The 15119-nt window shown below is 51.7% G+C and overlaps 1 protein-coding gene across 1 annotated transcript; it reads right to left on the reverse strand.

Annotated features, from left to right (window-relative positions):
* Window positions 1-964: 964 nt before the first annotated feature.
* On the reverse strand, window positions 965-14175 carry CENPM (centromere protein M). Its single transcript, XM_068560565.1, has 6 exons — window positions 14064-14175; window positions 13470-13549; window positions 10524-10616; window positions 7839-7918; window positions 6578-6669; window positions 965-1749 (listed from the first exon to the last, which is right to left on the reverse strand). The coding sequence occupies exons 1-6, from the start codon at window positions 14118-14120 to the stop codon at window positions 1609-1611; spliced, it is 543 nt and encodes a 180-aa protein (XP_068416666.1). The 5' UTR covers window positions 14121-14175; the 3' UTR covers window positions 965-1608.
* Window positions 14176-15119: the final 944 nt, after the last annotated feature.

Here is a 15119-nt window from a genome sequence, read left to right on the forward strand (position 1 = left end):
CCTAAGAGAACAACCAGAGAGAAAAAGCAGAGAATTGGGGCCAGAGGTTGTCTCTGCCCCCGATTAGCTGTGCGACTGTGGATAAGCCTCTGATGACAAATCTCAGTTTCATTAACTGAAATGGGGAAACACTGTCAACCTCACAGGTCTGTGGGGAGGGTGGCAGGAGCGACTGTGTGAGAAGGGCTCTGTAAAGTGTGAAGCTCTGAGAAGGTCGGGTGGGTGACGTCTGGGGCCTGAACCGGAATCTCCACAGCTGGCAGCTGAGGCTCTCGGCGGGCTGAGGGGGCTCCGTGGAAGCCAGCCAGGCATCTGCAAACCTTACCGAGCACAGCACACACGAGGGGTGGGGCGCTGGGCCAGGTCTGGAAGGAACCCAAGGAGGGGAGAAAGGCGGGCCCTACCCTTATGACGCCTGTGCCGAGTTTCAGGTTGGCCCATCCTTCAGTGGAGAGCATGAGCTGCGGCTGCCATGGTGACGTCAAAGCAGAGGCCCTGCAGTGCTGGCACCGTCCAAGGCATCAAGCAGGGCCGGTCGGTCCCGAGGCCTGAGGACGGAGGACAGGCCGGGGCACAAGCTGGGTGGGGTTGGGAGGGCGCTGTCACGCTCCAGGGTAGCCGGGACCTGGCTCTCTTCCTGAGGCCTCTCCCACCAGACCTCCTCTTCACCCCCAAGCTCTCACATGCGTGCCCAGCCGGCCATAGCGGAGCAGCAGGAGCCCAGACCTTGCTGGCAGGGTTTCTGGATTCTAATCCCAGCACTTCCACAAATTCTAATGAGACCCAAAGGAGAAGGAAAGCAATGGTCATTGCACAATCTCTTGCTGCCAACCCAGAAACCAGCCCTCGGTCAGATTCTCTCACTGAATTCTCACAACCTTAAGACTTCACAGTGTAATTCCTGGATGTGCACCAGTTTTTGAACTTAGCTCTGTGTGATTTCAAATAATAGTTCAAATGACTGTTCATTGAGTGCTTACCTGGCACTGTGTAAGCATTAACACGTTTATTATGAAATACATCAAGCACTCAAACAAGCGCAAGAGTAATACAACCTCAGGCACTTCACCTCCACCATTTCATACAATCCTCACAATGCAACAGGGTAAGTAGAACAATCTCCATTTCACACCTCGGAAAACTGAGGCCCCAAGAGGCAACAACCAGGTCCTATAAGCATGGCAAGGCCAGGATGCGGAGTCAGACTGGGCTCATAGAGTCCAAGCTCCCCCTACCCGACTCCTAATTGTTCTGAGTCAGTTTGCTCATCTGCAGAATCAGAGTGGTGGACGAGACCAGTGATTTTCAAACTTTTTTTAGCCACGGACCCTTTGTTCAGTTGAAGTCTTAAGTGGAGAGAGAACACGTCAGATGGATGAAGACCTGGGGCTCTGCTGGAGTGAGCGTGGGAGGGGGAGGGGGGCTGGAGTCCCACCAGCTGGGCTCCCTCCCCACCCTCTGCCCCCGGCACGCCCCGCTGGAGCTCGAGGACTTTGGGCCCTGAGGGAACTGCCCGCTGACCCCGGCCTGTCAAGCGCCAGCAACAGTGACTGTTTACTGAGCCGGGCACCAAGCCATGGGGAGGGGCAGCCCGGGGGCTGGTGGCCCTCACAGGTCCTCCAGGGAGGGGTTCTCAGAGCTCTGCAGCAGGGACAGCAGGTTCAGGGCCGAGACGCTGGGCACGTGGCCGGCGCAGATCTGCAGCATGCGGACCAGGCGCTGCGCCATGGTGGCTCGAAAGTCTCCTATCTGCAGAGGAAGAGCAGAGAACAGCGGTGAGGGGCCTGCTGCCCCCACGTGGAGCAGCTCCGCGGGCTGCCCAGGGGAGCGGGGCGCTGGGATGTGGGGACAGCTCAGGGCACCGCTGCCCAGCATGGCCACGCCCTTGTCCGCGCCACACCTCGCCGAGCCGTTTCCAACCACCTCAGCTTACCGAATCCTTTAAACACCCTCCAGGGATACCAGAGACGATGACCCCTGCTCCAGAAGAAATGAAGGCTCAGCAAGCTGGGTGGGCGAGGTTAGGTCAACTGTCCAGAGGCACACAGTCAGTGACTGCAGAGCTGGGATCTGAACCAGGGCTAGTCCCAACCAACGCTGGGGTAGAGTAGGCCCCAAAGGCTTCCTTCCCTGGGATCTGTCTGAGAGAGACGCTCACAGGGAGAGAAGGGAGGGGTGGGTAGAGAGCGGCCCTTTCCGAGGACAGGGAGGCACCATCAACAGACGGTTCCTGTATCAGGGCCTCTGAAGGGCTGGTGGGCCCAGAGGAGCTGTGGGATTAGGCGGGGCGACAAGACTGTCCTAGGGCCTGGCACCAGATGGTGCGGGCAGATGAGGTGCTCATTATAAATGCTGAAGAATCAACAGTGATGCTCAGATGTTCTCCCCTGACCAACAGGTGCCCTCAGAAGCACCTCCCCCTTCCCCTGTCCCCTCTCTAACTGGGGAAAGGGCGCCACCATCCACCCAGTCACCCAAGCTGGTGACCAGGCAGCCCCACGCCCTCCTGCTCTTTCTCCACCATTTGCCACCCATGACATCCTGGGTTTTAAGTCCAGAGGCGACGTCTCAGTCCTCATCACACTGGCCTCACTCGCACTGAGTCTCCTCTCAGCAGAATCTCACGCAGCTGCTCCCTCTCCTTGACAGGCCTTTTCCACCTGGCTCCCGGGACCCCACCCTCCGCAGCTTCTCCTCTCACCTCGCAGGCCGCTCCCTCCTCTGTGTGACATCTAACTGCTGGGGGTCCCAGGGCTTGGCCTTTGCATCTCTTTCCCCCACACTCGGTCCCCAGGTGACCTCATCCAGCTCCATGACCTTCAAACCATCTAATTGCTGAGTATGCCCAAACTGCATCTCCAGACCTTTCCCCTGAGTGTTAGACACACGTGTGCCGCTGCCCGCTTGGCTTCTGGGTAGACTCCTCTAACAGACTCCTGTCTTAGTGTGTCCGAGACGGAGTTCCTGGGAGCCCCCCCAAACGGCAGTCGCCCCCATCTCAGCCACAGGCAACCCCGTCCTTCCAGTTGCTCAGACTGAAAACTCCAGAGTCGACCTTGACTCTTCTTCCTCTCCTGTCTCACATCCAGGCCATCAGCACATCTGTCGGCCCGGCCCTGGAAACACCCAGCATCACAGACCATCTCATCTCCCTCTTCCCCAGACACCACTGCGCCCAGGCCACGCTTAACTCTTCCAGACACAGTCCCCAGGCCCATCTCCTTCTTTCTGCCCCTGTCTCCCTTCAGTCCACTCTCCTCCCAACCGCTGCAGGGACCCACTTAAAACCCGAGTCAGGCTGTGTCCCCCACACTTTCCATTGCTCCAGTCTAACTCAGAGTGAAAGCCACCACCTGTCCTACGACCCACAAAGCCCCACGGTCACTCTGACTCATCTCCCACAGCTCTGCTCCAGCCACCCATGCCTCCCTGTGGACCTTGAACACAGCAGGCAAGTTCCAAACTCAGGGCCTTTGCACTTGCTGTTTCTCCAACCTAGTGGGCCTTTCCACCAGGAGGCTCCACAGCACCTTCCTTCAAGTCTTTACCTAAAGGTCATTTTTTTTAGTGAGCCCCTTCAACCCCTATGTAAATCTTGCCACTTTACCACCACCTGACAGGTCACACCTCCATTCTCTAACATGCCATACATTCTACTTCCTCACTTTGTTTCCTCCACTAGAACAGAACTGGGAGTTTTAAAACTGTTCTGCTCTATGCTGCTTCCCTAGTGCCTAGAACAGTGCTCGGCGCACTGTAGATTATGTAAGAAATACTTGTTTTATTTTTTTTTAATTAATTAATTTATTTTGGCTGCATTGGGTCTTCGTTGATGCGCGTGGGCTTTCTCTAGTTGTGGCGAGCGGGGGCTACGCTTCGTTGCGGTGTGCAGGCTTCTCATTGCGGTGGCTTCTCTTGTTGCAAAGCATGGGCTCTAGGCACGTGGGCTTCAGTAGTTGTGGCTCGCGGGCTTCAGTAGTTGTGGCATGAGGGCTTCAGTACTTGTGGCTCGCGGGCTCTAGAGCGCAGGCTCAGTAGTTGTGGCACACGGGCTTAGTTGCTCCGCGGCATGTGGGATCTTCCTGGACCAGGTCTCGAACCCGTGTCCCCTGCATTGGCAGGTGGAGTCTTAACCACTGCACCACCAGGGAAGTCCAGAAATACTTGTTGAATAAATCCTCTGAGGTCTGCGGCCTCTGCCTCTGAACTATCCCTCCAAACTGCTGCAGCTCTCACTCGGACTCCACAGTCTGCTTCCCGCAGCGGCCTCGTCCCGAGCCCTCCTGCCTCTGGCCAGGCCTCCTCCCATCCACACATCATACTCCAGAGACGTGGCCCCCAAATCCCAGTTCTGACCCTATCATGACTGCCCCGTCACCTACAGGAAGGAATGACTGAATTCCACTGCCAGGCTTCCAAAGCTCTGCAAATCCTTCTGCTGCTGCGTATGTTACATGTCGGTCTATTTTGCTTGATTCTGAGAGGCAGGGCCAACGTCTGAGGCATTTGTGTTCTCAGGGACCAGCACAGGACCCGATCAGCGGAGCTGGGAAATAATTTCACTGGGCGAATCCCACACCTCCCTGGGTGTTTCCTCATACGTAAAACGGGGCTCATAATTCCTGCCACGCAAAGCCCTCAGAATATGGTGAGGCTCCAAGTCGATTAAGCGGAGGAGTGTGCCCCGAACAGGACAACAGCGGTACGAGGAGTGCTGACCGTGCAAACACTGGGTGCTTTGTGGGAGAGAATGCCAGGTCTAGGTTCTCAGCAGGGCTGCTGCTGGAAATAGAAAGTCGGCCACAGACCTTTTCTGAGAGAAGTTCTCAGGCTAGAGGACCACCCAGGACCTGGTACAGCCTGCCACCTCCTGACCACACACAGAACTGCACCACCACGCGCACCTCAACTGTGGAGCAAAGATGGCGATTCCCCTTCAGAGCCAAGAGAAGGCGGGGGGGGGGGGTGGGGGGGGGGGTGGGGGGGGTGGGGGGGGGGGTGGGGGGGGGTGGGGGGGTGGGGGGGGTGGGGTGTGTGTGTGTGTGTGTGTGTGTGTGTTGGGGGGTGGGTCGACTTGTTCAAAGCCACACAGTCAGCCCGTGTGTGTGTGTGTGTGTGTGTGTGTGTGTGTGTGTGTGTGTTGGGGGTGGGTCGACTTGTTCAAAGCCACACAGTCAGCCCGCTAAGACAGGAAAGAGACAGCTGCACACCAACCTGGCTCTTCCGCTGACTTACTAGCTGTGTGACTGTGAGCACGTCTCGCCTCTCCTGTTGTGAGGAAAGCCTGCAGGGACAGGCCCCTCAGGGGTGCCCTGGGCCTCAGGTCCTACCTGTGAGATCAGAGCGTCGGTCGAGTCGGGGTTCTTAAAATACTCATCAAATGTGAAACACAAATCTGTACATCTTAACCGATGCACTGAATGAGATCTAGGGCAGGTCTAATGACTTCTGCAGTGTCGGAGTAGTAATGAGATCTGCCCCAGTGCCCATGGGACATGGCAATGTCCGCCGCTTCCACTGCTAACAGTCACAGGTTCTGCTAATGCTACTGACATCTCTTGCCTACATTCACAAAGATAAATTTCTCTTAGAGGTTAGTGAAAACAAGAAGTAATTTTTTTTCTCGTCCAGGTCCGCAAATCCCCTGAATTCTCCTCCCTTCTGACTAGACGGGCCCACAGACCCCAGAGTAAGAACCCTTGGTGATGAGGGACCACATACTGACTCAGTTCCCTCTTACGACATCACGTTGCTTTTGGGAACAGGTGCAAGACCCAGAACAGAGCAGAAACACAAATCTTTAAAACGCATCTCAAAACCAGCTGAGCAGGTCTGGTGTGCGGGTGGGGCAGCCCAGGCCCTGGGAGCCCAGAGGCAGCAGCGTCGACTCCTGCTGAGGACCCTTTAGCAAAAAGTCATCAGGTTCCGTACTGCACGAAGAGAGGCTGAAGAGCAAAATTCAACAGCAAAATAGAAATCTGCTGTGCTAACCCCACAATGAGCAGTCACCTCGTGAGAAACACCAACAGAAGCAAGTCGGGGCAGAACCAATATCATATGTATCCATCCAACCACCTACCCACCTACCCAGCCTCCCCTTCTGCTGCCTGCTAGACCCCCTGCCCCAGGCTGGGACCAGACAAGGTCTGCAATCCAGGGATGTAAGGGGGACATTGGGCACCTTTACTGCTGGTTCATGAGGCAGACAAGATGCCTGGCCTCAGAGCACTTAACCCCAGCAGGGAAGTGATAGATTAACAGGGACCCACAGGTACACGCACGAGACTTGGTTACGAGCAGAGAGAACGACGCAAAAGCAAGAGGTGATGGCGCCTGGTGCACGAGCAGAACTCAAGGCGTACGTGGAGTGGCAGCCTATTCTATATGTGTGAACCCAAGGCTTACGGTGACCCACGCCAGGGCAGCGAGCAGGAGAGCCAGGGTTCAAACGAGGATCTCGTCTCCACATCAGGATCCCCTTCACTAGGGGACGCAACGCGCCTCCAAGAAGCATCCCTGCCACGCCCACTGTGTGCTGACTGCTCCGTCCCTCAACCCGCGTGCTCGGGGTCCTCACCTCCAGGTCACAGAAGAGCAGGGGGCTCCGGTAGGTGCGGGCCAGCCTCACGACGGTGTTCCGGTGAATGCTGCAGTGGCTCTCCCGCCCAGCTGCAAAGAAGCCACGGCCTGTAATCTCTACCTTCACGGCTGTCATCTAGGAAGCACTGGGCCAAGTAGTTCATTTCCCCTCTCTGGGCCTCAGTTTCTTACTAGTCAGTGGGGTGACAGTCCTGTTCTACCTTCTTTTCAGGGCAGTCAAGATCATCAAATCAGAAAATAGGCTGAAGGGGCTTGGATAGAGTGCTCAACAAAAACATGAATTTCCTCATCTGTGAAATGATAGTAACAACCCCTACCCTGCTGAGTTACCGCAGAGATTCAATGAATGAATACACAGAAGTGACCTGGTGTTCACTTATCCACCAATGCTTGCTGAGAATAATCCGTGCCAGGCCCTTCCTGCGAGGAGCTCGCAGTGCAGCTGGCGGGGCAGACACACCACCAGTGTAGGTAGAAGGGTTAGGAGTCTCTGACAGAGGCATGTGTGGGATGGATACCCTGAGGGCCCAGACTGCAGGGCTGGTCAGGTCCCCCAGGAGGCAGAAAATAGGGGTTAGCGAGATAAAGAAGAGGAAAAAGTATTTGAGAGAAGCCACATGGTATAATCATTAAAGGCATGGGCTCTGGAATATGACTCTCTAGGTGTGAATCTCTGCTCTACAACCGTTCAGCTGCGGGGCCTTGGGCAAGTTACCTAACCTCGTGACCACAGTTTCCTCCGCTGCAAAACAGAGAAAATAGTACCTACTTCAGTAGTACCTGTCGTGAAGATTAAGTAATATAGAAACAAAGCACTTAGGGCAGTGTCTGGTCTATTGTGAGTGCTCGATATAGGGTAGCTATTAGTATTTCCACTGTTAATATTACCAAGTCTCAGAGAAGTATAAGCCGAGCCAAAGAAGGGAAGAGTAATAGGAGATAAGACAGGAAGGCAGGGGCCAAACTGCAAAATACTTTGTGCCTTTACAGGAGTTTGGATTTTACTCTGAAAGCCACAGAGAGCCACTAGGCACCTCTAAGCCATTATCTCAGCGGAATTAACTTGGCAGACTGATCAGCTCAGATTTGCTTTATAAAGACTGACAACATCAGATTCCAAAACGCGTGTTTTTTCCATCACCCAGGCTGCCTTTGCAAGGAGTCCACCACAGGCCCAGCCGCAGCCTGCCCTGGGTTGGCGGGGGAGGGCGTGAGCGGCGGGGGAGGGATGCACTTACCGCCTGTGGCGAGGAAGCTCACCTTCCCCAGGAAGAAGGTGGCGTCCACATGGTGCAGGGACTCCTCAACATTCCGGAGGCTGCAGTGGCCAGTGCGAGAGAACAAAGCAGAGGACAAACCTCACAACAGAGAAAGCAGAAGCTGCCTGGCCTCTGATCCCAGAGGCCAGAGAACGAGAGGAGGGTGACAGGAAACAGCCCTAGAGGAATACTCTGTCCTTTCATATCTTTAAACTACTTTTTCTTTTTTTTGAATTTTATTTTATTTTTTTATACAGCAGGTTCTTATTAGTCATCCATTTTATACATATTAGTGTATGTATGTCAATCCCAATCTCCCAGTTCATCCCACCACCACCGCTCCCCCACCCCCGCCACTTTCTCCCCTTGGTGTCCATACGTCTGTTCTCTACATCTGTGTCTCTATTTCTGCCCTGCAAACCGGTTCATCTGTACCATTTTTCTAGATTCCACATATATGCGTTAATATACAATGTTTGTTTTTCTCTTTCTGACTTACTTCACTCTGTATGACAGTCTCTAGATTCATCCACGTCTCCACAAATGACCCAGTTTCGTCCCCTTTTATGGCTGAGTAATATTCCATTGTATATGTGTACCACATCTTCTTTATCCATTCATCTGTCGATGGGCATTTAGGTTGCTTCCATGACCTGGCTATTGTAAGTAGTGCTGCAATGAACATTGGGGTGCATGTCTCTTTTTGAGTTATGGTTTTCTCAGGGTATATGCCCAGTAGTGGGATTGCTGGGTCATATGGTATAGTTCCTTCTTTCTTTATTTTTTTTGGCTACTCCACGTGGCTTGTGGGATCTTAGCTCCCCGACCAGGGATGAACCTGGGCCCTCGGCAGTGAGAGCGAGGAGTCCTAACCACTGGACTGCCAGGGAATTTCCCAAACTACTTTTAATTACAAAGTGACTCAAGTTCGTAATACAATCAAACAGTAAACACGGGTGTATAAGTAAAAAGTAAAAGTTCCCGTCTCCAGCACCACCTTCAGTTTCAACTCCCCAGAGATAACTGTTGCTGACAGCTGGGGGTGTAATTCTTCTGGAATATTTTTCATATGCAAATACAGACAGTGATACGTACAAGCATCCAGTTGGGTCTAACTGGGTTCAACAGCTCTGTTACATTCTTTGGAATGACCACACAGTACCACAAACTACTCTCCCTGTGATGGACATTTAAACGGTCTCCAGTTGTTCACTGTTACGAAAGATGCTGCGTGAATTTTCTTTCCCACAGGTCCTTACACACCCAAGCAAACATTTCTGTAGGACAGATGCTAGAAGTGGAATGGCTGGGTCACAGTATGTGTCTTTTTTAAGTGTAGATAAGTATTGCTGAATTGCTTTCCAATAAGATTACAGCGATTTTAAGTCATATCAATCATATGAAAACACTCTTTTCCTCTAAGCAAGGGCACCCTGACCTTCTGGGTTGAGGCTTTCATTCACTTGTGTCCAGGGAGTGATGAAGGAACCTGCTGTTTCCTGGCCAAAAAGCCATCTCAAAGGTCAGGCTTCAGCCTGAATGAACACAGCCTGAGGCCAACAGCAACAGTGGCCCTGCCCCTAAGTGTGGCTGTGAAGCAGGATCTCTCCAAAGACTTGGGCCAGTGTCCCTTCTGGTGAACAGAGAGACCTCACCCAAAGAGCAACTGATCTGCTGAGCCAGGGCCCTCTGGCAACCATGGCAGATCTCAGCCCTTTCTCAGCCCCACCTGGGCCTAAGTCACCGCTGACTGGTTCCAACTGGTCAGGAAGTGCGGTCTGGACTTGGTCCTGATGCTACGTGTATCTGGTGTCTCTATGCCACTGGATTCCCAGGTGTTTCCACCACAGCCTTCCCTTGATCCCTACCACAGGCCCAGGTGTCTGCCTTGGTTTCTGTGCTGGACCCTGTGTTCTGCTCTTAGCCAGCTGTCCCCCAGGAGGGAGAGGGCAGACCTTTCTTCGGTACTCCCTATAGGCTGGCTGCAGTCCTGTCCCCAGGGTTGCCAGCACCACAGGGAGACCGGATCAGGCCACCAGCATCAACACCACCCGTGCTGCCACTGCCACGGCCCCACGCTAGACTGGGCTCTGACGCCGCACAGGCCTTGACAGTCCTCCGAACACACTATGCTCCTCCTGCCCTTTACATTAACCCTTCACCTGGAACATTCTGCTTACTTTCATCTTTCCCTGGCTAATTTCTCGTCATCTCTCAGGTGTCTATTTAAATGTCACCTCCACCAGGAAGTCTAGCCTGACCTAAGTCCTGAGAGTCAGAGGTCTTGTTTGGGCTCTCACAGCCCCATGCTTCCTTCTTTTTACAGTACCCATTGCAGGTACTGTTAACTGTCTGTTCAAAAGTCTAGCCTCCTCCCCTAATGGACCTTGAGGACAGGGATCTGTTTCATTCATGTCTGTGCCTGCTGTCAGGGATACACAGTAGGCTTCAGAGAGCCAAATGACAGATGACACTGCTGGCATTTATCAGTGTCTTTTAAACATCGTGCATTGGCCACTGGCTCCCCCCTCCTCACGGTCTAAGTTAACCCCAGGCAGCCTCTCCCTGTCTCCTCTCCTTCCCATCACAAGTGAGGCCACTGTCCCAGCACATCCCTGAGCCAGGTCTACCTGAGCCCAGCAGCCCCCATCCTCCGGCTCTCACCTGTGTTTGCTGTGAAGGTTGACCACGAACACAATCAAGTCAATTCGGGGCCGATTCACATTGGAGGGCAGAGGGAGGGACTTTGCCAAGTGGCTGAAAAACAAGAAATTGCAGGACTAAATACGTACCCACATCACAATGACTGTTCACATGCCACCCGTCACAGGGAAGAGGCTGTCAAGAGCTCCTCTCCTGTTCACCTGCAGCAAGACTTTTCAGGTGAGCACAGGCGCAGGGCAGAGCTGGTCCTATCCAGATGACTCCTGCTCTACTCTCCCTGCCAGAAAGTTTAGTAACTGCCTTGGCAACAGGGAGTTCTGGATACAAGATGGCATGAGGCTAGCCATCTACACTGCATGCTAGGAGGGAGACCAGGCTCAGAAGGGGGGGAGGGTGTTGGACTGTGAAGTTTAGGGGTTAAGATTGAAGCTCTTTGGAGTAAGACAGAAGTGGCCCCAAATCCCAAGTCTGCCAATTATCAGCTATGTGACCTTGGGCAAGTCACCCTCATCATTCTTGCCTGGACTTAGTCTCAGAATGTCAAATACCCACCTGAAGGGTTTTTTTGAATCCTCTACTTCTGCCCATTTCCACATATGACTATTACTCATCTGCCCCCCACCCCTCAGCTTATAATTTAAGAATACCAAAAAGTATACAAAACACAAAAGTTAAAAAAGAAGCACATACTCCTAAAAGTTCAGTTACCTAGAAATAACTATTAACATTAAAACATTTTTCTAAACATCTCTCCATGTACACAATGTATACACATTCAGACACTAGAATACAGTAGATGTAATCGAAAAATAGTTCCCTGGCAGTCCAGTGGTTAGGATGTAGCGCTTTCACTGCCGTGGCCCAGGTTCAATCCCTGGTCTGGGAACTGAGAACCCGCAAGGGGCATGGTGCGGCCAAAAAATAAAAAATAAAAATAAATAAAAATAGGATAATAGTATTAATTTTACCTGAATTTAGTGGAAGCAAAATAACTAAAGTAGAACTGAAAAAAAAGATGAACTTTGGATAAATTATTTTTTAATCACAAGAAATTATTTCCTCAAAGAACCCAATTAAAAAAAGATTATGGAAAAAATGAGTAAGTTGGTATCATTTTTAACAGTTTTAATTTTACCTATATGGGATTGATTCTCTATTATTAAGAAAAGTGAGAAAATTAGCATTCTTAAAATCTACCTTACCATTTGGACAAAACTTACAAATGTACATTTATATTGCTATTATTAATGGTATTATTATATACGTTTATATTTTGCTCTAACCATAACTTCGGACCTCAGCTAATGAAGTTGCCACTCTAGAACATGAGAGAGACAAAGGGTACTGAGGAAGGCCTCTCACTGGCAATTAAATGCTTCAGCAATAGACAATCATTTTTGCTCACAACTCATTGGCCAGAACTAGTCACATGGCTCCACATAACCACAAAGGGTCAAAGCTGGTTCCTGCCAAATACTCCAAATGCAGAGAGCCGAAAATACCTGACAACAAATGAACAGATGACCATATGGGTGATTTGCTTCTCCTGCCTAAAAGTCTGAAGAATTATTTACTTCAGAAGTAAATAATTGTCCATTTTTCCTGGAACAAGATATATGTACCCTTTTTAACGGACAAATTCAACTCTTCACTCATTCCAGGGAAGTCTTCTTCTATTACACTTCAAACACTTTTGCTGTAATTTTTCAAATCTTTCTTCTTTGTAAATAATTAAGTCTTTAACCACATCTACTCTGATCCTTGCTGTTTCTATGTATTTATTAGATCTCATATGGTATTATTTTTCACCTTTTTTGTCCTTAGCTCTGCAACCTCCCTTTTCCTCTCATTCTGTTATTATTTGGTCTTTGAACGCTTCTTTTAAAAATTCATGTTCCTATTAAATTTCTCAATGGCACAAAGCACTCAAAAAGGAGCTTTCTTCCCCTTTTCCCAGAGTGGGTTCTTCATCAGATTTTTTGCAAGTCATGTGACTCTCTCTTTTTTGCCAGTGGTTTCCATCTCGTTTAATGCAGGCAATTTTGTCCACATTTTCCATTTACTCTGATGCTAATTAATTTTTTTGACTTTTTTTTTTTGGCCTTGCCCCATGGCATTAGGGATCTTAGTTCCTGGACCAGGGATCAAACCCGTGCCCCCTGCAGCGGAAGCGCAAAGTCCCAACCACTGGACCATCAGGGAAGTCCCAAATTAATTTTTTTTTTTTATCCTTTCCTATTTCTGAGCTATGGGTTTGAGATTATTGGTTATTGTGTTTGGTGTTCTATAGCCAAAGAGCCTGGCAAGATAGGTAGAGCACAGATGGACATATGAACAATCTTTATTTTGAGGGAAAGATTATGTTGAAGGAGAATGATCCAAATCTAGAGGGTATTTCCTCTGTGGGAATTGGAAATGCCCCATACTAGGTAGAATAAGACAACATAATCTTTCTACCAGGGAGAATGACACCCACATGTATTCAGTCACTTGACTCCTGCCAGCAGCTGTTTCTACTCCCTCTCAGTTAGAAAAAGGAAAACAAAATATACTTTAGTTACTTTTTCTCCAAGTTTGGGGGGTATCTGAGCATGTACTCTGTGCCAAGTACTGCTCAAGGCACTGGGGATTCACCAGTGAGCAAAAGTCAAAGTCCCTGCCCTCAAGGGGCTGACCTTGGTGTCCCTAGGGGTGGCAGACTGCAAACAAGTAAAGAAACATGGAAACTTCTTATAGTGACAAGTGCTAGAGGAAAATAGAAAAACTGTGTGACAGTGATGGAGGATGCCTTTGGACGGGGACAGATCACGCGTTAAGACGGAGACTCCGAGGGGTTGGTCAAGCGGCTCCACCTGTGCCCGCCTCTCTGGCGGCCCCCCTACCGCCAACCCCGCTCTCCCCTGCGCCCAGGCCAGCGATCGGACACCCCAGCATAAGGCTACTTACACCTTCAGCTCCGATGTGCAATCCTCCTTGAGCATAGCATCGGCCAGCTGCTGCAGAAGAGCATCCTCCGTGCCCACCAGCTGCCCAGAGAGAGAAGGCGACAGACTGACACCTGGACACAGCAGTCCCGTTGGAGGGCCCGGACGGCCGCGAACCCAAGATTCCGGCTCCAGCGCGCGAGGCACCCTTTTACCGAGAGGACTCCGGCAGAGGGCCCGAGGTTTGCACCCTCTCCGGTCCTGTCCGGAAAGCACTCACTACCTCCCCGGACCCTTCCTGGAAAGGCCTTGTCTCTCCCGGAGGTCCGACCCCTCTACGCGGGAAAACCGAGTTTTGGACACCCGGCACCGCGCCCCGCGCGCGGTCGCCCCGCCCAGCCGCCCCACCAATCAGAAACTGCGCACTTATTGGTGGGGACGTCCCTCAGCCTCAGAAGGGCAGCTACTCCGACTGGTTCAGAGTGTGGCTCTCCGGCCCACCACACCCCAGCCAGAATAGCCCACGCCAGCACCTCAGAGAGCGCAGGGGACCTGGCGGCTGAAGCACAGCCTGGGAGGAAAGGCGGGCGGGAGAATCTGGGCTGCTGACGCCTACCAAGATGGTGGCCGTGTTCAGGCCAGGCAGTTTGTCCAGCGGCCGCAACACCGACATCCCAGGGACAGGACGAACCGCCGCTCGTACGGTGCGCGCCGGGCTTTCAAACCGCCCTGTGGTCCACCCCGTGTGCGTAATCGCGGGTCACGTGACAGTGCCTGGGCGGGACTTCGTGGGGGGCGGGGCAGGGCCTTCTTAAAGGAACCACTACTGCTTTTTCCGAGGGGAGGTTCCACCGCTGGCTCTAGGCACATAGGGTGCTGCTGCCTGCGGGACAAGACTTTTATTTCACGACTGGGAGAAAGAAGATATTCAGTGATTCAGTTATTCATTTTCATTCATTCGTGCTCATTCAAGGTGCTCTTGATTCCTTCCAAACCTGTCCCTCACACATCTTCTCCATCTGTTGACTCCGTCCTTGCAGCTGCTCAGAACAAAATCTTGGGTCATTCTTGGCTCCCCTTCCCCGCACCTCACAATCAATCCGTAAGCAAGCCTGTGGGTTCTATTCTTAAAATGCAAGAAGCCGACCATTTCTCACCACCTCCACCCCACCACCAGGAGAAGCCACTCTCATCTCTCACCAGGTCTACTGTAAGAACCTTCTCACTGGCTCCCTGCTTCCACCCTGGTCTCCAGGGCTACTGGCTATTCTCCACACAGCAATCGGAGTCATCCTTTAAAAAGAGAAATTAGAGCAGGCCACTTCCCTGGCCAAAACCCACCGATAGTTCTCCTCTCACTCAGGTACATTGCAAATGCCTTACAGGGCCTTTGAGGCTCTGTGGGTTCTGGCCCCTGACAGTCTCTCTGGCCTCATCTTCTGCCCTTCTCCCTCTAACAACGGCTCTAGGACCCCTGGCCCTGTGGTTCCCTCTGGTTGAAATGCTCTCCTCCCAAATAGTCACATGGCTTGTTTCCTCACTTTATTCATGTTTCTGCTGCAATGTCACCTCATCAGAGGGAGCTTTCTTAACGACCCTATCTAAAATAGCAAGCCCTCCCATAATCCCTCTCTCCCCTTTTCTGCTCAATTTTCTCAATAGCACTTCACAT

Source organism: Eschrichtius robustus, chromosome 13 (assembly GCF_028021215.1).
Source record: "Eschrichtius robustus isolate mEscRob2 chromosome 13, mEscRob2.pri, whole genome shotgun sequence".
NCBI classification, from domain to species: Eukaryota; Metazoa; Chordata; class Mammalia; order Artiodactyla; family Eschrichtiidae; genus Eschrichtius; species Eschrichtius robustus.